Below are 27,167 nucleotides of genomic sequence, written 5' to 3'. Positions count from 1 at the left end.
CTTTTTTCTGTCTTGATTAGGAACCCTGCAATTTTGAAGGTTCTTCATCCTTCCTTTTTTCTATGGTAAGCTTTTAATTTCCAATTCAGTGTAGCTAGAACTAAGATGAGGACATGTTCTGCCTCAACTTTTCTAAAGCTTTGGTCAATGTCATCTAGTTATTCTGAGAATAAGAAAAGGATAAGAAATAATTTTGCCATCAATTTTTCTTTACTTGCTAAACCCCAAGTTGTGGGGTGACTCCATAAGCAAAACAGATTCAAAGAAATAGAGACAATTGCTGTAAATAGGCTAAAAAAGGTTTTGTCAGTCCTTTATCTGAAATGCGCATAGTGTTCTTTCCTCCCTGTGCTCCCACAGTCTGCCTGCAGCAATCCTGACATGTATCTAGCATTTCCCAAATAAGGGATGAAGCATAGAGATGTTTGGTTAATAAACTGGTTTGTGGATGTTATAGCTGTATCGTGCCCAGTCTAGTAGGGTAGGTAATATACACAGGAAAAAAGGTTTGAAGGGCAAGTAGAAGAAAAATAGCTTCACAATGCTGTGCTCTTCCAAGCAGTCTCTTCAGCCTCCCTTCATCTGAGCTCCAAAAAGGACACTGCATAAGTAGAGGTTTTAAGTACTAAGTGACAGAAGTTAAGGTAATAATCCTGTGCACTATTCAACTTGCCGTTGCTTCATGTTCTCATTTCAACAAATAATGTTAAGTGTTTCACAAGTGAGTTTACAGAAGGTCGGGGTTGAACTTTATACAGAAGGGCCTTACAGCACACCCTGCCTAGGCAGAAGGGTATGTTATTTGAACTTCATAGACTAACTGGCAGCTTACAACTTTTTAAAGGTAGTAAACTACTTCTTTCAAACCACAGCTGATTTCGCTTAGCTTTTATTAAACATGTTGAGCTCCTTTCAGTCACTGACCCTAACTCCAAGTGGGATGTATGTTAGCAACCTGACTTTCTGTGATGCGGAGTAAGGTGTTTTCAGGTAAAGACAATGAGCTGTTCTGATTCTCTTTGTATGACTTTTGCCCTTTGTCCAAGATCAGGGTTGTTTTTCCCTCCCCCTGAAACTCCGAACAGAATATGTAGCTAATTCTAAGATCAGTCTAGGTTTAAAAAAATAAAAATTAAAACAATAAATAAAAAAAAATAATCCATAAGTATGTCAATTATCTACAGGCTAGATTCTATAAATATAAAAATTCCAAGCTCCCACAAACAGAAGATAATGAATATTTACCTCTTGTAAAAGGTAAATATGGAACACTAAACATTGTTGATGAAAAATCAGAATGTTGCATTTCAGACATATCTTTACATAAGAACTTTGCTGACAAAAGTGAAATTTTCTTTCAGTTTTAAAAAGGACAAGCTTTGTGGCATCTTCCATGCCAGGACTAACACTTGGCCTGGACCTGTGTGTAATGCATTTCAGAAGCTGTTATTGTCGTTGAAAACAGCAAATTCTTCATCCAAAGCATTACGTCCACAAAATACAGTGAGTAAGAATAGGTTTCCTCTGGTGTGTAGGGTTCTTCTCAACTTCATCCTTCTTGAAAAATTACTTATTAAAACCCTTATTTGCAAATCCCTGTCATTTATTTATTACATATATATATATATATATACACACACACACACATATCTGTACATAGAATGGTTTGGGTTGGAAAGGACCTTAAGATCATCTAGTTCCAACCCCGCTGCCATGGCCAGGGACGCCTCACTAGACCATGTTGCCCAAGGCTTTGTCCAGCCTGGCCTTGGACACTGCCAAGGATGGAGCGTTCACCACTTCTTTGGGCAACCCATTCCAGTGCCTCACCACCCTCACAGTAAAGAACTTCTTCCATATATCTAACCTGAACTTCCGCTGTTTAAGTTTAAACCCATTACCTCTTGTCCTATCGCTATGGTCCCTGATGAAGTGTCCCTCTCCAGGATCCTTGTAGGCCCCCTTCAGATACTGGAAGGCTACTTTGAGGTCTCCACGCAGCTTCTCTTCTCCAGGCTGAACAGCTGCAACTTTCTTAGCATGTCTTCCTAGAGGAGGTGCTCCAGCCCCCAATCATCATCATGGCCCTACTCTGGACTTGATCCAACAGCTCCATGTCCTTCTTATGTTGAGAATGTCAGAACTTCACACAGTACTCCCAGCGGGGTCTCATGAGAGCAGAGTGGTGGAGGGGCAGGATCAGCTCTATCTGTATGTTCTCCACTGTGTCATGTTTATGTGAACTGGATTACAGATACTTAACATCTGAATCCTTACTATGTTCTCTTTTCTCTGAAGTTTGTAACCGTATTTTAAAGTATTTCATCATGAATTTGTCTCAAATGACAGTTTAGGAAAGTGTTCTACAGGCCATAGGCTAGTGGTGGGTTGGGTTGGGTTTTGGTTTTTTTTATTTTGCCTGTTTGCTTCAAATGTGTGTAATTCTACTACTGTTTAGCCACCGGAGGGGGCAAGTGTAAATGTTGTGTCCATTATGAGAGTATGGAGGTATTTCAGAATTCAGGTGTCTTCATCACCAGTAGGAAGGTGAAGGAATTTCTGCATCTTACATGTTTACTATCCATAGCCAGAAACTTAAGGATAAGTGGTGTTATACTGGAGGAGTACTATAAGGACAATACATGCTTTAATGCAAGTTTTAATACAGATTTTAATTAATTTATGTAATTTGAGATGTTTATGAATTTCTGGGGCTTTTTAAAATACCAGTGTGGGCTGATTCTATTTCCTCCACATCATTTAGGTCCTGAAATGCCTCAGTACCCCAAATAGCACACATTGGAGCTTGAGGATGTCTGATCTATTTCATTTATGCCAAAGTTGTAGAGTCGCAGGTCATAGAAAGAGAAGAATCTTTATATGTGTGTGTGTATATATATATATATATATTTTAAAAAATACATACATGTGTGTGTATATATATACACACACTGAAAAATATAAAAAGCGAAAACCAAGATGAGAATGTGAAGGAATACTTGTTGCCCTGTCTGTTAGTTCCTGTGTTCAACATTAAAATTAGACAACCAAACCAGAAAACATGGGCAGCTGAAAAAGAGAGATGTACATGCTGCTTCTGTATTGTTTGAAAATTGAGGATATAGCATAAACTCTTAGGACACAATGTCCTACTTCCATCTGGTGCTCCTGCATTCAATTACAGCTTTGTTGTTGTTCATTTCACTGGTCCCAGATCTTGACAGTTAGAGCAGACATTGGCACACTACATCTTATTAGTTGCTTATGGATCCTGCAAGTCATCATTGCGTTCTGGCTGTTTTGCAACTCCATTTAATTTTCTCTTAGAAGTTATCAGTGACATTAGAAATGGAGGTTGGCAGATAGTCCATGTGGGTGTTTTTTACTGCAATTGTTTCATTCAGTGACTGCTTATAATTCTGTTTAAGAACTCTGTGCTGCTCTCATCCACAACAGTATCTCAGCATCTTATTTTTCATCTTCCCTTTTTGTATAGCTTACTGATTTTCCATTCCTTTTTTCAGGCTATGCAGATTGCTAGTCTGCTGCCACAAGTATTGTGGCCACTGTTATTTCTGGCAGATGTCTGTAGTGGCATGAATGATCTTCCGGAAGATGTTGTCAGCTGAATCCTTAAAAGGAAGTACTGATGTTAAATATTATGACACTTCCCTGTTCTTTTCCACTGTAGGATGCTTCTACTGCATTACCAGCTTAAGGAGTAAAAGGACAAAATAAAAAGAGGATTTAATAGAAATGCGTTCTGTTTGAGTATAAACATGTTAATATATTGTGTATAGAAGAAAAGCCTCATAAAAGTAATCGAATGGAAAACTTGCTTTTAGGCATATAAAATACAGAAATATCTTCCAGTACAGAAAAGTATATTGATATTTTTTGTTTTGAGAAATTTGGAGACCATAAATGTGAGAAACTGAGCACACTAAAATGAGGGAGCACCTTTTCTCAAAGGTTATAAGAAATGTACTTCTTAAAGGAAATTTAAGGTTTAAGGTAAATATACCTAAATATACTTTCAAGAAATGAGACACATTCTCAAATATCTACACTGAGAAAATGACCTCAGAACCAAGAGACTGCACTTGCTGAAGGCTGATACCCTACTGTTGGAAATGCGTTCTGACTAAGCTCCCTAACAGACTGGATCCTCTGTTGGCATGACACTTAGGTGTGCTGAGTCACTTGCTGGTGCAGTGCCAAACACAGGCGAAGAGTAGGAGGGATATGGGTGACAGTAATAAAAGTTCAGTTAGGAAAGAGATCTTTGCATCTCAATCATTCTTTAAAAAGAAAAAGAAAAAAGAAACTACTGTAAACCACACTTCTAGTTTGCAACCATATTTTTACTTAACTTTGTAAAAATGTGCTAAATAGTATAATTAGCCAGAAAAAAAATACTGCTTTGTCACTGTAATACAAAGTGTATATAAGGAACAGGAGAGAAACTAAAATGTTTTAAAAGGAAGATATTGAATTGTTTTGCCTGACAGAGTCAACAGACATAGTTGGGTATTTTGTTTCATGTGTTACCAACTATACACAGACATAGAAACATGCATGTTTAAGAATAGTAAGCATAAGCCAATTAAAGTTGAGAAGTCTCTTCCTTTGCCTATGTAATTTCTGAGACACACATCCATATCCCCTGCTAACAGGATTGCAACTAGAGGTAAATTATTTTTAGTTTAGTTTGAAATTTGCCAGTCAAGTTATCAACACTGACAGTGAAAAGATAGTTATCAGAAAGGTTTAAGACCTTTTTTGAAGTAGATCTGTACCTTTTTTTACTGTATTAGATAACAATTTAAATCATGTCTTTTAGCAGGTTTGTATTAGTAGCTTGAGACAGACTATTGAGAAAAAGGTCTTAAAACTCTTTGCTGTTTTGATTGTTCACCCTTTCAAATAAATAGGAGTATCAGTTGCTTTTGAACATTAAAATTCTAAATAAATTATTGGAACAAGACCACCTGCTTTTATTTTCCTGTCTGCTTATGGACATCCTGGGTTCCATCATTTTCCTTCATACTTGTGTATATTTGCTGTCCTGTCCAGCATTCCACACCACTGATGGAGTTTGTTTTGCACCAAATTACAATACTAAAAAATTAGAAAAACAAGAAAATGAAAAGACTTTCTGTTCAATGCCAGAATCCCATCTTTCTTCCTGGAAATAATCCTATTCCATTTTAATTACAACTTATTCCCTTCCAGTTGGATCTAATAATTGCAAAGCCTAATCATCAGGGAGCTAGGATATTCTATTACATAGATAATCTCCCTCTTTTGGCAATTGGGTTTTTTCCCCTCTTCTGCTTACACTGTGAAAAATTCTAGTATCAGTTCCTCAGACCTTCCCAGAACAATGGCTGTGGGCTTGAGGACTCAGACAACACTGTCTCACTTTGCTTTTATGAGATGACCTTGGAAATCCTTTAGACAATCTATGTTTTGAACAGTTTTCAATTTTTTTTGTGCAATGTATGGTGTGTTAATTTCCGAGGCCTGAGTTTCTGCTTCATTGCTTGTATTGCTGTTCTTTTCTTGGTTCTAGCAGTGACTGTACCTTTAACTAAATTAAGCCTTTTTCTTCAGACTTTCTCACTTGTTGCTCCTTCCCAGGAGGATTAGAAGTAGACATAGAAGGTCATGAGACCTAAATTGTGCATTCTAGTTCCAGTGGCTATCTTGCATCATTCTCTTCATGTACACATCAATGGGCATTGATCGTGTAAATCTATAGAAATACAATTTCTCATCCACTTCTCAAAAATAATACAAGTAGCCTTTAAACTGATTGACTTTCAAGGTGAGGGCTAGGACTTGGGAATTTGGAAATTCCCCTGTGAAAGAAGCAGGGCACAAGTTAAATTGTCAAAGTAATTTTATGCTATCTGAAATTGACTGTCAAGGACTTGCACCCTCTGCTTAATTCATCTCTTGTAAAATTTCTGCCTACTGTATTGGAATCGGTGGAAAACTTACTTTAAGGAAGCAGACTTGTAGCTATAAATGTTTACTTTAGAAAGGCTTATTGGTAGACAGATGCTAGAGAGGATTTCTGTGCTTGAATGTGGGAGTCCATGGAACAGATCATCTGGAGTGATTAACTTTTTAGAGTACTCTGACACACTAGGACAGGTGAAGGTTGGCAGGCAGATATATATAATTTATTCTCCCAATAGCTGCAAGCTATCATTGTTCTATAACTTATTCTTAAAAAAAAAGTGGGAGGCACACATATTTAAGAAATTTATATGCGAATTCAGTAAGTCCACCTGAACAGTAGACTCTTGGCTGCCTTGTTTTAAGAGGCAACAAGAATTAGAAGGGAGAATAAAACCCAAACAACTAAAACCCAGAAAAAAAAATTCCACAAAACAAATGAAAGTACAAACAGAGCTTGCGTTCTAGAGTAAGTTTGAAGCTTTGTTTGCATTTTTTACTGGTTTTGTTTGCAGTGATTTAAGCCCTCTTTTGCTACATTGTTTTAACTTGTTGCATATTCTGTCAGTGCTACATAGTAACATCTTGTTGCAATGGCGATTTTCACAGAGCTCTCAAACTTGTTTAATCCGTATTCAGCTTTTTAAATTGATTTTTTATTTGTATTTATTTTTAAAATATTTCAGGCATATGGCTCTGGTTGTGATATTGTTATTCTGGCAGATGACTTCGAATGTGTGCAAATTATTCCTGGTGCTAAACATGGAAATATCCAGGTCAGTTGCGTGGAGTGCTCCCAGCAACAAGGCAGGGTAAGGATTTTAATAAATTTCTATAGCAGTTTTTTTTAAATGGAATATTCTAAATGAAATAATTGAACAGCAACATAATACATTAATGTTGCTAATGAGCTGCTTTCATGGCAAAGATCTGATTTTACTGATCTGTAACCTCAAGTAACACTTTGAGGTTTGTGTTACTCACAGAATTGTTTCAATTTCATAGCAAGTTTTCTTTTTTGGGGGGGGTGGGGGTGGGAAGGGAGAGAGTAGACATTTTGTAACAATGGGTTTTATTCCTTTCCAGGACCTGCGATAACAGGTCTAACAAAATGTGGAAATATGTATTAGTTACAGTATAGTATCAGAACTGGAATGGTACTGAAATGACTGTTACTGTCTCCACTGTTGTATACTTTCATCTAGCTAAAGAAGATACGGATAAATATTCATGTATACATATATATATACATGCATATGCGTGAGTGGGTGTTTGTGTCCTGCAAAATAATGAATTGGAAATACTTTATCTTTCAGAAAACCTTAGGCATGTTTAATGTGTTTAGGAGTGCTACAGTATGAGCAGTCATAACTGCGAGGCCACTTGACTGGCTATGTCATTTTATTTTTAATCCCTAAACAATGCTAAAGAGACAGTTCACATTGCTGGGAAAAACTATGAGTTATGGTAGTGCACTGAGCAAATTTTGTTTGGCAGTTGTCACTGCCTACTAATATTAGCTAGTTAAAAATTAGTTGCAGTATTGAGAAAGCCCTAGTTAGGGTTTGGGCAGGTTTAGTTGGCAAGGCGCCTGTGCTGCAGCCAGGCAGTCCCAGTAGGACTGGAAGAGAGATTCCAGGTGCACAGGTGGACCTTGCAAGATCACCGTGACCCCCTGGGTGTTCTGCATTCAGGACTCTGAACTCAAAGACTGTTCTTTTCTGTAGGAATGTGTTGTTGATTCCTCCTTCCCCTGCCCTGAAGAGGAAACAAGATTTCATAATAAATATTTTGAAACTTTTACATCATTTCTGTATTGAAGAAACCAGATCCTGAGTGGGAAGAGCTGAGACAGTCTTTTAAGGAAGAGAAAGGGATTTTAAAGATAGTCAAAAGTACTCATAAGCACATGAGTATTAGCAACTCGACCAGACAGATTCCTAATAAAGATTGTTTTGTGTATGGAGGTTTTTGTGAAATAAGTGAGTAAAAGAAATTGAGGGGTTCAGTGCTGCAAGTACTTCAGTTTTTCCATTTACCATTTGTCTCCCCTCAAAACATACTTAAGTATTCAAAATAGAATTACATTTCTTCCTGTTTCTCATAATTATTATTCAGTGATACAAAATGGAATCTGGGAACACAGAGACCCTGTCACTAATAATTAATTTATTAGTTAGCTGTGAAGTAGACAGAAGTAGTGATCAGCTTTCCCTTATGCATTAACAGTAATTACCCTAGAAGAATGTTTTAGATTTGATTGACAGTGTTTATCCCACTGAACAAGATGTCTTCCCTACTTAGTGTTAAAATCTTAAAGATAGGCTTTTTCAGAAGGATGTATTTCTCACCTTCTTTAAGAAAGTATACATATAACATAATTAATGACACTTGTATTAATTTTACTTTTCTTGAAAAATGACACATAGAAGAGGTACTAAAAATTCTTTAGCTGTTCTGGAATACCGACGAGTGGGTATGCTTATCTCCTAACCTTACAGTTTGAGTCTTCAGCTTTACTTTTTTCTTTCCAGATTGCAGCATCATATGGAAATGCTGTTTGCATTTTTGAACCACTTGGTATAAATTCTCATAAAAGAAATAGTGTAAGTATGTATTTCTTGATTGAAATTTGGTTTAGGCTCTTAGAAGAGGCAAAAGTCTGTCTGCCAGTTATTAAATTACACTGGCACACCAAAGACTAATGGATAAACATTTTCCACCATCCATAATAAAATTGGGTGTGTAAAGTCTTCCACTGCATGAATCAAACTGGGGTCTGTACATCTGCTAAGTTCACAATAACATCTTGTTCTTTTAATCTCATAGTAGAATGACACGGTGACATGTGTGTGATTCTATAGCTTGAAGAGGTCATCAGATTTGTGGTACAGAAATATGACTTAGACTTATATACATGTACCCAGGCTTGTATTAAGTGCACAGCCACGGCTGAGCACTCAAGCATTAAGTATGTTCTTGGTATGGTAAATGTTCCATCCTTGGCAGTGTTGAAGGCCAGGCTGGACAGAGTCTTGAGTGACATAGTCTAGTGTGAGGCATCCCTTCCCATGGCAGCGGGGGTTGGAACTGGATGATCTTAAGGTCCTTTCCAACCCCAACTATTCTGTGATTCTCAAGCAGGTTTCACAGTCTTTGTTCCATCTATACTGCCATCCTTTATACTGTAATAAATATATGACCTAGCTAAAGTAGTCTACAGATATATTTACATCTCTGCAGGTCCTGAGCTGGTTCATAGAGCACTATAATTTTTATAAAGCCATTAACAAAGTTATTAAAACTAGATTCAGCCATCTGCCATGGGGTCCTGAATGTTTTTGCAATAGGCTTAATAGCAATTTCATAGGGAAAGTATGAAATACCAATACCTTTGTATTTTGCCGTTGATGTGAGAATTAATCCTTTATTGTTTTTAAACTACAGCAACTAAAGTGTCAGTGGCTTAAAACTGGCCAATTCTTCCTCAGTTCTATGACTTATAACCTGGCATGGGATCCTCAAGGTAATGTGAAGTTTGTGAAGTATTTGTTCAACATTTGTAGTTAGGAGAACTTGTACACAAACTGTTGTTATTGTAGTAAAGTGAGAGCATGAATATGGAAATTTCAGATTATCTGTTCTCAGGCAGTGTTGCATAAAATGCGAGGCTACATTTAACATTAGTGAAGATGCTGTGTCAAGTGTTTGACTCTCTTATGCAAGATCTTAAGTTTGGGAATCACAGTGCTAAGTTGTTAACTGACTTAAATTACCATAAATAATCATTTAGACATAATTTTATCACAATTAAAATCAGCAATGTTCCTGGTCACAGATCTTTATAAGATGCATATTTGAGATGTAACATTGATTTTTTAATATGATTTATCATTTGAAGTCACCAAAAAAACCCTGATGTTCTTACTTAAAACATATTATAAATTCAAAATGTTTAAATAAAAGCACCTATATAATATGATTGAATACCCTATCATGTTTAAAACGGACTTTATGAAGTTGAGGTTTCAACCTGTTTTGAATAATTCTGAGCAAAATATGATGACAGACTTAATCTTTCAATATACCTGCATCATCTTGCCTTCACAGCTTTGATATTACTCACTTTCAGGTAACAGGCTGCTGACAGCAACTGACTTTTTGCAATTGTGGGCCCCTCCATCTAGTGACATTCTAGAAGAAAATGATGATGATCCTGACAATCAGGTCAAAGATGATAAAGTTCTCCCAGTTCTAAATGACTGGAAATGTGTCTGGCAGTGCAAGTGAGTGAGATAATTTTTATTTTAAGACAAATTGCAGTGCCACCTCATTTATCAACCCTATCTTCTTTCCAAACCCATATTTTAAAATGTCCTTTTAAATCAGCTTAAAATACCATAAAAATATCCAAATTATGTAAGTTACTCCAGATAAAAATTCCTCACTTTTGCAAGTGACCTATCACTAGACAAGCTAGTCAAAGGCTTACCCAAACGGTAGCACTGGCAATGTATCAAAATTGTCCCTGTTTTCTTTGAAAGTAGTGTTGAGGTATTGGATAAGGCCGAACGGAGGAGCAGTAGCAGGCAGATATGCTGCACTGACAAAGATGACAACTGCTTTTTGAATGTCAGCCAGAGGGTCCTGAAACTTTTTACCCAGTTCTATTTGAGATCCATGTTACGGAATTGCTTCATGATCAGCCATTTCTATATATATACATGCAGATTTGGGAAGCAGCTGCCTATGAACTTGTTTTCTACCGACTTTTTTAAAGCCATTTTAGATTTTGTTACCACAAAGCACTGTATAGGCTACTTTCCTCTTTCAGGCAGCAGACTCATAAACTGTAGTCACAGACAAATAGTATCACAAATTTATCTAGAAGATCTTCACTTTCATTTCTTTGTACTATTTGTCTTCACTGGGAGTAAAGGAGTAGGTGGGACAAACTTCACTCCTGTGATCTCATTGGATCTAGCCTAGGCTTGCCATACTTAAAACAATGTATTTTGTGAGCTGTTGTTCTGTAAAATTTTGAAAATACTAAATATTTTGTTTCATTGTAGAAAATACTTCTTATGCTTCTGCCATTTCTAAAGTATGCTTAAAGCAATAACTATAAAACACTAATACATTTCATTTAAATAATGAACAGTAATATTTAATCAACTGAATACATATGGAATAATACTATGGAATAAATAGACTTTACTTACAACTTAAAACTTTACTCTTGTATTCTTTAGGACTGCAGTATCAGTACATTTGATGGCATGGTCTCCTGATGGTGAATATTTTGCAACAGCTGGGAAAGTAAGGACAAAAAAAGAATAATTAAATAAGTGATTGCAATGTTTTTTATTTGTTTGATAATATGTACTGATAATTTGTACAGCTCAGTGCATAAATTAGAAAATATTTTCTATTTAGTGAATTCTGGGTTCAATTATCAGATCTTAACTTCTATTTCAGTTTGCAGTATTTTTTGTCAAATTGCTATTCAAGTTAAGTTTTCAATTAGTAGTATTGCTGTTTCAGCATTTCACCTTTTTTTCAATTAATTACGTCAGTGGTGCCCAGCCATTTAAACCAGGAAGGTAGCACAGGTTGTGGTGGCGGAGGGTAAGGTTGTAGTATACATCTGCTCCTCCACTCAGTGCCAGTACTCAGTAGGTACTGGCTTTCCATGAAAGTCAGGCTTCCTGTGCATGGGAACCAACATGAGTTGTCTCATTGGAGAAACTGACTGGTAATGAGTTTAATATTGTAGTGTGAGTAGCAGCCTATTTCTGGCTTCTATCTTTGCAGGGAAATGGACATGGCATTTTAAGAATGCATATGTGCTAAGCAGAAAATGGACAGTGAACCAAGAGAAAAGTAGGGGGCCAACTGGACTGGAATTAAAAAATCCTTATAGGAATGGAGTATTGCCAGCAGAATATTTTTTCAGTCCTGTAACTTATTCCAGGATGACCATCAATGAAATAAGTGGTCTCAGAAATGGGTTGTCTGAAAAACTGCAAAAAGTACCAGAACAGCAGTTTCCTTATTATTTGGGACTTTATTGTTGTGATATTTTTAATTATAGCTAGCTAACCCCATGGCTTTTTATTGCTTTACCTAGAATGACTGCCTTTTAAAGGTTTGGTATCCTATGACTGGTTGGAAGTCATCTCTTCTGCCCCAAGAGAACGAAGAAAAGAAAAAAAGCTCAGGGGTTGTCAACTTCTCATTTGTTTATTTGGCGCATCCTCGAGCAGTGACAGGATTTTCATGGCGTAACATTAGCAAGTACATGCCCAGGTTCGAAAGTTTTCTTTTTACAAAAACCCAGGCAAGGCTTTGAGCAAGTGTTCTTTTAACACGCTGGTTGAAGTTTGGCCATCAAGAACATGTTTAGACTTCTCCGCTTATACTTTCAGGAAATAAAACATATGAACATCCTTCCATAAGCTTTTGTATTACCTAGTACAATAGTGATAGTCATGTTAACAGGTGAGATTTATTCTAAAATATGGTCTAAACTTTAGTGCTGTCTCAAGTTATACCAGGAAGCATGAATGTAAAGCTTTGTCTTCACCAGTTGGTGCTATGACATTGGAAATAAAATACTTGTTTAAATGGTTAGCATTTAGTAAGTTATTTTGTATTGTATATACTGGTTATTAATTAGTTGTTCAATTTCATTTTTAGTTATTTAGTAAAAATTACGCATTCTTCACATAGTCCAGCAAGTCAGATAGTTTAGGCAGTTTGGTAACTGCAGTTTTATAATAACTGTTGCATTTACCAAATAATAATCATTCCACGTTCACATGCACTTTTGCCAACAATGAATATGGGCTTTGCCAAATCCAGTTATGGGTTTACCAGCATGCCAGAAATCACTACTGATATAAAACCTTTAGTTAGCAGAGAGGCAGAAATTTGGATGAAACAATAACTACTCTCCCATAATTTCCTCTGTGTCCATATAGCTAATTTAATTACATTGGGCAGTAACCTTGATATGTCTATTGTTAGGGGTTTGGTCTGTAATGTGTTACTCACATCTTGTCTTGATGGCGTCTGTCGGCTGTGGGCAGAGACATTGTTACCAGAAGATACTCTTCTTGGTGAGCAGATCTGTGAAACCAGCACTTCCAGCATTAGTAGCACTGTCTCTCAATCTGGAAAGCAAAAGGACAGGATACAGCATGCACTAGAGGTACAAGTAAATACTTGTCACTTTTTTATTTCAAGATTCTTAAAATTTAAATGCTTAAAGGATGTAGAACTCCATGAATGTGTATTATCTAGTTCTTATAAGGATAAAAGTAGTCTGAATTACTACATATCAGTTTTTGAAGTTTGTTACTAAACAATGAAGAAGTCAGACTTAGCAACTCTGCACCCAAGTTCTTGTTCTTAAAACTCAATCTACTTTTTCTATAGCTAATAGTGATGAGACAATATTTAATATGGAATAGTGTTAGTTTCATTGTGATTGGCTCTGAAAGTCTGTAATTATAGAAACAGAGAAAGCAGTAAATAAAATCTTTTAATTTTTTAGTCATCTTATTTGATAACTGCATTTCCAAAAAGTGGTGCTACGGGTCGCTAAATTTCAATGGCAGTTATATCAAGTCTATTAAGTTTACAGTAAGAGAAAACGTATCAATATAAAAACAAGAAAACAAAACAAAACCACAAACACCCCACTACTCATTTGTAGACTATTACAATCTGATGAAGTTTCTACTTATATGTCATGACTATCAACAAATAGGGAAAATGGAACCAAATATGCTTTGGGCTGTTCAGTCAGTTGTGCTCTCAGCAATTTTCAGTTACACAAAAATAATTCATTATAAAATTACATTGCAAATATTACTGCTTTTAGATTGTTATCATCTTGTTTATGAAAGTTACACAAAATAGTATTTTTGTGGTGTTGTTGGAGCAGATTTTAACATAACTTTCAGAAGACTGTTCGAAGAGCTTTGCCTATAGCTAGAACTGATGTACAGAAGTGTTACTAATCTACTGAAATCTATTTAAAGTAATCCTTTTGAAATTAGTCTTCATGTCTTAGGTAGAAGGAAGTTAAAAAGCTTTAGGCTTTACAGAAGTGTGAATTTTTACTTTACAGTTTAATTTATTTTCTTTTTTTGTTTTATAAATATACCAGACAATTCACGAGTTGAAAAATATGAGAAAAGGACAAAGGAGATCTTCAGTTCTTGTTACTCACACAGATGTATTGCCAGATCAACAGGGTACCCACGAAGTTCAGCGTCACATTTCACATCACGCAAATGCGCTTGGTCACTTCCACATAGCAGCAAGCATCAACCCTAATACAGGTGAAATATTATAACCATTTATTAATCTGTAATAATATATTTACACAAAATGAAAAAAAGCAAGGGGGGGAGAGGAGACAGATGCACATTCTTTACCTAATTGAATACAGGGAATTTGTAGGAAGACTTATTTCACAAGCCTATTATTTCTTATAGAGTTTTGTAAGACAAATGAGGTCAAATTTATTCTGAATACCTTCAGAACTTCTAAAAGCCAATTAAATTCATCTTTGTATATTAGAAAGCAAAAGAAACCTAAATTGCATGTCTGCTTGGTGTTAGATTGATGTGGTTTGGGAGGCAATGGTAAATGATGAATAGAGTATTTGCACTGTACAGAATAGATAGTGAATAAAAAAAAGGCTGTACCAGATTTTTTTTTTGCAGGAAACCAGCTGCTTTTATAGAATAATGCAGAATATTATAAACAATTGAAAGACTAAAGAGCAATCATGTTAGTTACCTAAAATCTGTATGTGAAATGACAACACTGAAATGTATGAAAGTGCGGAGTTAGAACTGTTGAGTATCATTTACCATTCACTTAAGAATTAATTTTCATGTAAATTTACTGACTTTAAAATATCTTATAAATTTTTTTAATTACAATTGCATGTAAAAACTTGATCTGTATCCTACCTTTTCTGATCTTACGGGCACAAATTATTAATAATTTTTAGGTTCTACTTAAAATAACCTATATGTCTTAAGAAATCTGCGTGTATGTGTGTGTATATATTTTAAAGGTGAGCAGTTTAATATATAGCTTTTTTTGTTTGTTTAAAAATGTCCACAGATATTCCATCAGTCTTGGCTGGAACGGCTTTTAATATAGATGAAGGAAATGGAGGCTTCGTTGTTCACTGGTTGAATAATAAAGAATTTAATTTTACATCCTCTATTGAAGTATTTATGCAGCATCTAAGAAAAATTTCTGAACAAGTAGAACAAGATTTTGATGTTCAGGCTGAAAAGGAAGAAGAAATGGAAGAAAAAGAGAAAGGTTTACATATGAAATTAGATCATGGTTAGTAATATTGAGATATGTAGCACAAGAATTATTTTGAAGTGCATTAATGCAATAATTAATGCATTTATTTACTACACAAAAGAATGAAAGTGCTAACATCACTAACCTGAAATAGACATTTACAGCTGACATTTTGAGTGCTCTAACTGTAGGCATGAAAAATGCAATTATGTACTCTGTTGGAATGCAATAGTGACATACACAGTGAAAAAGAAAGGTAACTTTTGTCTTTCATTTCCATTTTGAATATATTCCACTGAGCTATGAAATCATGACTAAGACCTGTTCTCTCTTTACCTTACTGATTGTCAGTAATGACAAACCAATTTATGGCAAGCTTTAAGTAGGGTTGGACATAGCTCCATTTTAATGCAACTGCAGTGTTTCCAGTACTGGTAAGATTTAAATCTTAAGCTTTAGATCATGTAGTGATGCCAACTGTAGCTGGTCACAAAGCAACAAAGAGGCTATTTCGAAATTAATGGTGAAGACATATCCAGAAATACCTTACATTGCTGTGGAGGGTCACTTGGCCAGTAAGCATGAGTAAAAATAAAAATATGTTTACAGAAACCAGTAAGACCAATTTGAGACAGTAAACTAATGATATATTTTGTTATTTATAATGCTTAGGTTCTTAAAATATAGGGTACCAATGCAGCAGTTAAGTGTATGATAATTCTTACTGAATATGCAATACATACTAGTTTATCAGTGATCACTGTGATGAATGTATTTAGAATATATACAACCACAAACATTAAATACAAACAACCACCCACATTAATTTGAAACCAGCACTCATATGAAGTGTGTGGGTTTATATAGTTGACCAGAATCATCTTTTGCAGGCATTACTCTAAAGTATCTGAATTTGTGTGGTTATATTTACTATTACTTGTATTGTACAGTTAGAAGAAATAGTCAGGGCCAGAGCCTCACGTTTTTCTGCAAAGAAAGATGTTTCTACTCTCAATGCAGATTCTTATCAGACATTACTCTTAACAGATAAAAAATATTGTGTTGTTTTGAATAGAAACTGATAAGGAAATGTTTGTAATGCATAAAATGGCGCATTTCTTTTCTGTTGCAGACTTGTCTATGGACAGGGAATCAGAGACAGGGACTGGTACAGGCTCTTCAGAACATGAAGATGGAGAAAGAGAAGGAAGCCCCAAAACATCTCTACTAACAGGCCCGTGCATGCCTCTTCCAACAGTTTTATTAGATCAGAAAATTGAGTTGCTCGTAACCGAATGGAACAGAAATCCAGATATGCTTTTTACTATCCACCCCATTGATGGTACCTTTTTGGTGTGGCATGTGAAATACTTAGATGAATACACTCCAGGCATCTTTCGGCAAGTTCAGGTATTGTATGTTTGAAAATGTTTTATTATTTATGATCTTAATCAACAATCATTGTGCCCTGTCTTTTATACCTGAACATCGGTATGAGTTTAAGTACTTCCTGAGAAACAGCTAATATTTATTCAGACTTAAGCTGTGGTGTTAAATTCTAATTCTTTTCTTTTTTTCCTTTTTTCTTCTCTTTTTTTTTTTTTTTTTTTTAGGTTTCATTTGCTTCTAGTATTCCTGTTGCATTTCCATCAGGAGATGCTAGCTCCCTGAGCAAAAATATTATGATGTACGCTTGCCCTGTCTTTGTAAAAGATGACAGTAATGCTGTCTATCAGAAGACAATGGACTTTCCAGATAAGACTCTAGCAAATAAAGGATCAAGCTTTGACCAGGATGGTGGAAATGTGAATATAATTTCTCCCAAAATAATGATGGTTTCCAAACATATAGATGGCTCTCTAAATCAGTGGGCAGTTACTTTTGCTGATAAGTCAGCTTTCACTACTGTGCTAACTGTATCACATAAATTTAGGTACTGCGGTCACCGTTTTCATCTCAACGATCTGGCTTGCCATTCTGTTTTACCATTACTGCTAACATCTTCTCATCATAATGCTCTATTAACTCCTGAATCAGACAGTTCCTGGGACTCTGATACGATAAACAGAAAAATTGATCCAATTAAACATGTGAAAGGTTCTTCTAGGCAGCAGCTTAAAAATGCAGCAACCCGTACATTCCATGACCCAAATGCAATCTATAGTGAGCTGATTTTGTGGCGTGTAGACCCTATAGGACCTTTATCATACACTGGAGGAGTATCTGAATTGGCACGAATTAACTCTCTTCATACCTCCGCTTTCTCTAACGTAGCCTGGCTTCCAACACTTATTCCCAGCTATTGCCTTGGTGAGTATACTTAGCATGTTTCCATATAGAGTTAACACTATGAGTCATTGTCATTGAGAATTAATTTGTCAAAATAAATTACTATTGTATTTGGAGTATATTTATATTAACTTTTAATCAATTTCCTTGTATTATGCAGATTAAGTATTTTTATTTCATTTGAGGCTAAACTACTTCAGAACATTTCATCTGATCTGAGTGTGCCTGTAGTTACTGTGAATCAGCTGACATTCAGTAACTTCTTTGTGTGAGTAAGCAATCATCACTCTCACAAAGAACAAGATGATCCCTTTCCTCAGCTGCCTTTAGGCAGCTTCACTGAGTGTTCTCTGCATTGCCATAAGTATTGGTAATGCAGATGTTCTGACAACTTTGGCATCTGGGTTGGTGGCCACATACAGCTGCAGGAGGCAGTGGGTTGAACAGAACTACTATTTAGCCGACTTGAACATCTGAATAATTGGGAAAGATTTTCAGCCAAAATTTACATTTTGATGTGATTTTGATACAAAATATCAAAATCTTTTAACGTGCTGGCTAAAAACTCTGCTTAGAAGATCCTGAAACGATACCCAAATTCTTCAGGCCATCAGTGTTTAACAAAAGCTCCATCAGAACAGAGTATTTTTAAAGAAACAGACTACATGACCTTTAGAGAATTGCACATAACTTTTTCAGAGGTCAGGCAGTACAACATCTGATGTCTAATGCCCTAGGATGATTCTTCAGGTTTTGTATTTTAGGGCTTTCTACTGCAGTTAGCAAAACAGTTTCCTGTACTGGTAAGACAAAATAGTCTCTACAACTGTTACTCTCTTCAGCCACTCAGATATTTATTTTTGAATTATCACAAAGATGCTGTTGTAGTAGTAGTCATCTTTGCATACAGTACTAAAAATGTCATTTTTGCGATGGAGGTAACATTGTTTTCTATTAACAATGCCAAGTTATTTTATTATGCTAAGGCCAGTCTGACCTTTGCAATGATAAAATAGGTGTCAAAGATGTTGTACAACCTCAAAAATCATAAATATAGTTAAGTGTGTAACATGTCTTTTATTTAAAATAAAAATAAATTATTGTTTCTGCTCACATAGTAACATTCTGTGCTATCTAAATCCCAGTCTTCTAAACACAAATAACTACCTGCTTCCCTTAAGGAATGGCAACACTTCAGCGTATTACATAATGGTTTTTGCATGTGTGAACCATGTTTGTAAAGATACGAGTTCTGCTTAGATTATTCAACTTTTATGAGGAGTTTCAGTTACATAAATGAGCAGAAAGGGAGTTATTTCAAAATTCAGATACTTTATGGAAATTATGTTAGAAACATATTCAGAACGTATTCAGGTACAGTGAAGTGGAACATGATAGATTACCCAATGCCATTTCACTGCCACTTTTTTTAACCACGAAGTTTTTGTGTTTTCTATTAGGTACATACTGCAACTCTGCTAGTGCTTGCTTTGTTGCATCTGATGGCAAAAATTTGAGACTCTATCAAGCTGTTGTAGATGCACGAAAACTTCTAGATGAATTATCTGACCCTGAATCATCTGTAAGTTTTCTGTAGCAATGCTTTGAAAGTATTAAAATAAAACTAATTAAGGTAACTCCCCTCCTTAGTGGGGAGTTTGTCTTCACTTGGTCCTGTATAATTTTTGTGCCATTCTGTGTATACGATCTTATGTCTATACCTTAAATAATTGTATGGTTTGCATCTCTCTCTGAACATCAACAGTCAGAAACACAGTTATTACTACTAAAAGTGGCTGCACTGAAAGAAAATTTCCCTGACATGCTTCCCCAGCCTGTAGGAGGGAGGGAAAGGAAAAACAGGATTTCTTTCTTTGTTTTCTTTTAAAAGGGGAGTCAGAGCAAGTGAGAAGGTGAAGACAGAAGAGCAAGACTTAGGTGTATCCAAAGCTACATCTATGTATGAGGAAGGGCAGATATGGTGGGATAAGAGAGAACTGGCAGGTTTTTGTCAAGGGTAATATTAGGTCTTATTTTTCCATTAATAAGCAATTTTTTCATCCCTCTTTTTAATATTTCATTTCTGTAACTTTAAGCAAAGTAAAGCCTGACTTTGCACTCTTATCATATAAAGAAGCACATCTTTCCTTTTTTCCATTTTTGTGTTATTTTCTAAGCTATCCAGCAAGGTAGAGCCTATCAGTATTCAGATCAGTCTGAGGAATCTGTGCCAAGAGCAATAATTGTGAACATTCCAGCAAAAATCAATAGAGCCTTCAGTTTATGTATAAGCTATACTGACTTGTTTTACATGTTGTGACAAAACCTGAAGCTTTAAACAGAAGTGGAGCAGTATATTTGACTTTCTCGTGGCACAGATACCAAGTTATGCTATTAAAGGGTAAGTCTTTAATAAGCAAACAACATTTACTTCCCTTTAAAACTGGTGCACTATCCCCATGAATAGCTGCAGACACAACAGTGCAAATGTCTTTATAAATGCTTTTGAAGTGACAAAAGTAAGAACTCTGTTATAGTTTATGCCAACAAGGAAAATTAAAGCATCAGTTTATTGTAAGTGACTGCAATTTCCTTCTGTCTGAAGGAAAAATATACTAAGTCTTCTAAGAGTTTGTTTTGGTTTTTTTTCTCCCAGAAACTTATTGGGGAAGTGTTTAATATTGTGAGCCAACAATCTACTGCTCGACCAGGATGCATTATTGAACTTGATGCAATAACTAACAAAGTAAGTAAACAGTTAACTCTTTAAGGTTTTTATGTAAAGGTGTTTAGTAGGTCTGTCTGTTAATTAACCTAATCAATTGAAAAGAGACAAGACAAGACATTTCTCTATGGTGATAATGACTGCCTTTAACTTTTCTATTAGGATAGCTTGAACATTATAGTCAGACAACTTTCTTCTAGCTGCTAGGAGCTCAAAACCCATTGTTAGAGGGTAGCAATATTTTCTAATCATAAATCTTGATGAAAATAAAACTTAAATAAAGACTGGTTTACAAACCATCATAATTTAAAGGTAAAAAGCCCCAAACAATCCCCTCCAAGCCAAACAAAAAGATTAACATAAAAAAAAAAACCCCAAACAACCTAAAAACTGGACCTAACTATTCCAAAATGTAGGAATTGTAGCCATGGATTGCTACTTTTTTTTTTGTCTGTCTCTCCTGACTAATACAGCTATCCATTTTAAACAGTGAGGAGGTAGCAGCGTTATACCTTGTTCTTTTACTCAGTTATTTTGATCAGACATGTTCCAGTGCTGTTTTCTGTTAGGAAGCAGCCCATGGAAACAGCATTTTACCATTTCTTAATTAAGTGTCTGGATCTTTTTGACATACATAAAGAAGTAGTTCTCTATTTGTCAATAAATTTCCATGCTTTTAAGTATTAATCACATGGGATCTTCAATCTTAAGTTCAAATTTACAAAATACTCATCTAGAATTTTTATAGATGAGTACAGAAAATACTCTCTTTCCATGTTTCTCTGGAAAAAGGGGGTGTTTTACAGCATGAAAACTTATCTATCTCTGTCTTTGGTGACATGTTTTTCCTTGCCTTCAGAAAAGGATTTCACTGCCAGCAGCCTCCTTTGTAGAGAGGTAGAGGTACTGCAAGGAAATCTGTTGCTGTCAGGAAGGACAGCTGTTGACATACACAAGAGAAGGAAAATCTGCAATTTGTTCCCTTTTTTAGATTTCCTAAGCAGTTCACTGCAGACATGTCTTTCCACTGAAAAGGGATAAAAGTCTTAAGAGTTTTTCCCACTGTCATTTATTCAATACCTAAAGCAATAAAAACCAATCAGGTACTAATGCATCTGTCAATAACAGTGGCAAAAACATTATTACAGAATTTGTCTAGCAGGGTAGATCTCAGTGAAATGATTTGCATATACAAACAATAGGTTCTAGAATATGCTGTTCTTAGTATAAAAGGAAAACATTCATTTTTTCAAACGCATTAAAATAACTTTCAACAGCATAAAAGAAAGTGATCCTCATCGGTAGCTAGAATGCACAAAAGAAATAACTGCATTAGTACTAAATGTTGCCTTATTGTTCTGGAAGCATAACTATTGCTCTAATATTTCAGTGTGGCTCAAACACACAATTGCTTCATGTCTTTCAAGAAGACTTCATTTTGGGATACAAACCACATAAGGAAGATGTGGAAGGGAAGGAAACTGAGATATTTTTCCAGCCGTCACAAGGTACAGCATAAAAATAGCCAATATGAATGAAATGCAGGTACTAGAAATGTTTTTTAAGAATACAGAAATAGCCAGCATCTGTTAGTTTCCCTTTTATTAAAATCTGTAGAATTCACTAAAATGGCTGTTTCAGGTTGCTGCTATGAGTTGTTGTTTACATGGTAATGGTAATAAACAAAGGCATTCTAATTTGCTTAAAGTGAAACATTTTGATCTATATGACAAAGTCTGTTTTTCAAAATGCTGTATGTTATATATAAAAATGTGTACATAATAAAGCAGAAGTGTATTTTCTGCATCAATATGTAGTTCCAGGTGATAAGATGAACATATCTGACTTCCAAGTTAGTACAATAGAAAGTAACTTCGGGATTTGGTAGTAGACTTAAAACTTTAAAAGGAAGAAAGCAGGCAGGTAGAAAAGAGTTTTTACAATGTAGCGAGGTAGTTCAAACTGACCCGGAAGGCAAATATATCTGATAAATTAGATTTGCTACTAGTACTCAGGTTGTAAGTCAGTCGATCTATTTTTGTAATTGCTCTGTAGCCATGAGCAAACAAATGTTATTAATGTTAAAAAAGTTATTAATCATACTGTTTGAATATTTTGTTTCTAATTAAGCGATTTCTTTCAAAGAAGAAAATGGGGTTTTTAGTATAAATAATTTTTAGAGTCTTCTGTTATTGAAAATATTTTATGTTGAAGGTAAAGTTCATGATAATGATGTTTAAATTACAGGGTATCGTCCACCACCTTTCTCAGAGAAGTTCTACCTAGTAGTAATTGAAAAAGATAGTAATGGCTGCTCTGTTCTTCAGATGTGGCATCTTCATCTCAAATCTGTGCAAGCCTGTTTAGGTGAGTGACTGTAATTTTCTTAGAGACAGACATTTCTTTCATATTATTTTAAAATAAAACTTAGAGCTTGGTGGATCATTTCAAAACACATTGTCACCTCTGGTGACAGGTAAGCCTTTGTTGAGCAGAAACCTCAAAGTCAGGAACCTTTAGAATTTTATCAATGCAGTAGTAGCAGTAGGGGTCCTTGCAAACACTGGTTGTCTTGTACACCAATAGCAATGTAAAAATTTCTTGATAGGGTAATGTACTTAAGCACTGGATTCTTTATTTTTAATTCTTGGTATTTCAGAATGTTATGGGTATCCCAAGATGAATGGTCATAGTATGCAATAAAAGTAACAAAGCCTGCACACGTCATATAATTATTTTCTGTGTAACTTAAGTATGGCTAAAAATAGAACTGATACCGTAGGGTGTTTATGGCTTGGCCTTACTTAAACAGTTTTTTTTTAACACTGTTGTCAATTTTTTTAATACAGCAAAGCCAACTGAAGCTCCTTCACCAGAGAATAAGCTTAGCGTACCTGTGCAGAAGACTGTGGTTTCTTCTCCAAATGTATCACCTGGCATAAGTCCTATTCCTCGATCTTCATCAATTGCTAATCTTCAGACTGCTAGTAAACTCATTCTGAGCTCCAGACTTGTGTATAGCCAACCTCTGGATCTTCCTGCTGGTGTAGAAGTAATAAGAGCAACTCCTTCAGCAGGTAAATGTAACATATTTTTCTCTCCAGGTCCTCAGGCTATCGCATTCTGATTTACTGATACAGGGAACACCAGACCAAAAAGGCTCTCTCAAATCATTGTGTCCATGTCATGTTACCCTTCCATAAATATATCAAGTCCCCATAGGGAAGCTGTTCCTGAAACTTACTGCCCTAATGGTTGGAAATTTAACTTCTAGTCTTAATTTATTAATGAACAATTTATACCTGCTTTATATCATCTGCCAATATTAGCATGTTGGGTATATAATACTTTTTTTACCTGATGCCCATATACCTTCTTCTGTTTGTCCGTCTTCATTTCTCTCCTGTCCTCCCTCCTCCCTCCCCTTCTTAGGCTTCATTTTATTCATAGAGGCATTGTACTTTATGTTACTAAAAGTAAATACGTAATATGTTCTAACTTCAGGTCACCTGAGCTCTTCATCAATATACCCAGTCTGCCTTGCACCTTATCTGATAGTAACATCATGTTCAGACAACAGAGTGCGGTTCTGGAGATGTACTGTAGAGACAGACCTAAACAGCAAAAACGAAGAAAGGGAAACATATCATTGGAGGAAATGGCCTTTAATGAATGATGAAGGAGAAGACAACAGCAGTACAGTGAGCATTGTAGGAAGGCCTGTTGCCGTTAGCTGTTCTTACACAGGACGTCTTGCAGTAGCATACAAACAACCCATACAGCATAATGGTTTTGTTTCCAAAGAATTTTCCATGCATGTTTGTATACTTGAATGTGAGTCTACAGGAGGATCAGAATGGGTTTTGGAACAGACAATTCATCTGGATGATTTAGTTAAGGTTGGAAGCGTACTTGATTCAAGAGTCAGTGTAGATAGTAATTTATTTGTTTACAGTAAATCAGATGCTTTTTTGAATAAAGACAAATACCTGGTGCCTAGTATCAAGCATTTGGTGCATTTGGACTGGGTATCAAAAGAAGATGGTTCACATATATTGACAGTTGGAGTTGGTGCCAACATCTACATGTACGGAAGGCTTTCAGGAATTGTAACAGATCAAACCAGCAGCAAAGAGGGAGTAGCTGTCATTACTTTACCACTAGGTGGTAGCATAAAACAAGGTATAAAGTCGAAGTGGGTGTTGCTTAGATCAATTGATTTGGTATCGTCTGTAGATGGCACTCCTTCACTGCCTGTTTCTCTGTCCTGGGTGAGAGATGGTATACTGGTAGTGGGAATGGACTGCGAAATGCATGTTTATGCCCAGTGGAAACATGCTATCAGGTTTGGTGATGGAGAAAATGATGTTTTTACTACTGAAGACTCAACAACACAAGATCCACTCAAAACAAGCCTGATAGCAAAGAAGACCAGTGTAATTGATAGGGCAGGTATTGTGGATGATGTTTTTGGCACTCCAACTGTAATACAGGATGGTGGCCTTTTTGAAGCTGCTCATGTTCTTTCACCTACTCTACCCCAGTATCATCCAACCCAGTTGTTAGAACTTATGGATCTGGGTAAAGTTCGCCGAGCCAAAGCCATTCTATCGCATTTAGTTAAATGTATTGCAGGAGAAGTTGCAATTGTTAAAGACACAGAAGCTGGAGAAGGAACTGGTCCTAAACGCCATCTTTCTCGCACCATAAGTGTAAGTGGTAGTACTGCAAAGGATACCATCACAGCTGGAAAAGATGGTACTCGAGACTACACAGAGATAGACTCAATTCCCCCATTGCCACTGTATGCGTTGCTTGCTGCAGATCAAGATGCCACTTTTGTTTCTGAAGAAACTTCTAAAATACCTCAGGGCTCTGAAGATCATGCTAAGAGAAAAACAGAAGATCAGTACTCAGACCTATTCCAAATTCCGTCTGTTACAACTGAAGACTTCATTGATTTTGAGCCTGAAAAGAGGGAGAGTAAATCCAAAGTTATTAATCTATCACAGTATGGTCCGACTTACTTTGGCCGAGAACATGCTAGTGTTCTGTCAAGCCACCTGATGCATTCAAGTCTGCCAGGCCTCACTCGACTGGAGCAGATGTTCCTTGTAGCTTTGGCAGACACTGTGGCCACAACAAGCACTGAACTAGATGAGAACAGAGATAAGAATTACTCAGGTTAGTAACTGACATATTGAATTAACATTCTTGTCCTTCTCAGCAAAGATAGACTTAGTCTTTGGGTATTTGGGATAACAAAGCTAGTATCAGTTATTCAGATTAGATACAGCAAGAAAGAATAACTTAAATATACATCTCTACTTATATTTCATACATAGTAACTTGTAGTTCAGGTTCTCAGCAAGTTCAGAAACATACATCCCTCACACTGCATATGGTAAGTTGTATATATGCCTCTTGTAGTCATTTGCATGTTCAAAAATCAGCATTTATATTTCACAGGAAGAGATACTTTAGACGAATGTGGCTTACGATACTTGTTGGCTATGCGCTTGCACACCTGCCTCCTGACGTCACTCCCACCTCTGTATCGAGTTCAGCTGCTTCACCAAGGTAATTGTTAGAGTGAAGTTTTGCTTTCATTTGATCCACTTGAGCTGACAGCATCTGGTTATTTTTTAATTCAATTATTATATTTAGATTATCTGCATGTTCACTTTAGATTCTCTCTATTTCATTAAGGCCCTTATTTTGCATATAGGTTTAGTACAGGCTTCCTTGCATGCACTGTGAATAGCAAAAAACCCAGTAGAACAGAACAAAGATTTTGTCCCATTCACTTTCGGGCATGAATAAGTTCTCCAACTAGATAACAGACAAATTGTGTATATATTGTTTCAGCTGGAATAATGAAGACAATTGCTTTACATAAGGATGGCTTTATCTTACCTTAAAGATTATTTTCTTTTTTCATCACAGCAGGTTTTTTCCCTGCTCAATCTGAGTACATGCTGTTGTGAAATACAGGAAATAAAAGCAGTTACAGAAAGTTTTCTGGCACAGAATAGGTCTGCCTCTACAATAGCAGAATATTTTTCCTTCAGTCTTTCACCATATAAGTCTCCTACGTATATGAATGGTGTACCAGGAAATGACAGAAGAAGCACTGAGGAGAGGACATCTCTAGCAAGTAAAAAGATACTTCAGCTGTTCCTTTTGCAGCTCTAAGAGTCTCACTCAGATCTACCTAACTCTTGAGTTGGAGATCCCACTTTGATCTCTGACATACTTCGTTTTCTTATTAACAAGGCTTAATCTTCTAAATTTTATTATGTTACCATTTAGGCCTTTCTACTTGCCATTTTGCGTGGGCTTTTCATTCTGAGGCTGAGGAGGAGTTGATCAGTATGATTCCTGCTATCCAGAAGGGAGACCCTCAGTGGTCTGAATTAAGAGCTGTGGGTATTGGTTGGTGGGTCAGGAATATCAATACACTCCGAAGGTGCATTGAGAAGGTACTTTTTACTGCTTACATGTTATAGTTAACATAGTGTTAGGTATGCCTTAGCAGATACTATGCAATTTGCATATAGCAGATTCCTTTGTACTCCAGTCCAGCCAGGAGGTATAATAACTAGTTTTTTCTGTGCCAACTGATGTTGGCACTCTTGGCTTACAAATTTCATTATTCAATAGTAAGATATAATACAATTTATCTAGCGTAAAACCATTTCTGAAGCACCTAATTTCCCTCCCTCCCCCCCAGTATTCTACAGTATATTAAAGATCATATTAAGTACTCTAATAAGAATCTTGTTTTGAGATAGAGTCAATATTAAACAAGAATTACACTTTGAATTCAGTAGTGGGTTTTATT

General features: G+C 36.0%; 1 protein-coding gene across 1 annotated transcript; it reads left to right on the top strand.

Moving 5' to 3' along the window:
- Window positions 1–6,659: 6,659 nt before the first annotated feature.
- On the top strand, window positions 6,660–26,805 carry LOC104399153 (dmX-like protein 2; the record flags this gene model as incomplete). Its single annotated transcript, XM_010020463.1, has 19 exons — window positions 6,660–6,779; window positions 8,502–8,573; window positions 9,415–9,493; window positions 10,100–10,253; window positions 11,220–11,286; window positions 12,098–12,276; window positions 12,997–13,180; window positions 14,144–14,318; window positions 15,115–15,345; window positions 16,442–16,719; window positions 16,923–17,619; window positions 19,059–19,180; window positions 20,255–20,344; window positions 21,714–21,831; window positions 22,571–22,690; window positions 23,173–23,400; window positions 23,828–25,507; window positions 25,793–25,903; window positions 26,636–26,805. Coding segments are annotated over exons 3-19 (4,635 nt in total), but the record flags the coding sequence as incomplete, so codon positions are not given.
- Window positions 26,806–27,167: the final 362 nt, after the last annotated feature.

Source organism: Nestor notabilis, unplaced genomic scaffold (assembly GCF_000696875.1).
Source record: "Nestor notabilis isolate BGI_N333 unplaced genomic scaffold, ASM69687v1 scaffold12988, whole genome shotgun sequence".
In the NCBI taxonomy this organism is placed as follows: Eukaryota; Metazoa; Chordata; class Aves; order Psittaciformes; family Psittacidae; genus Nestor; species Nestor notabilis.
Note: the sequence above shows the minus strand (reverse complement) of the source record. Positions and strands in the feature narration are given on the sequence as shown.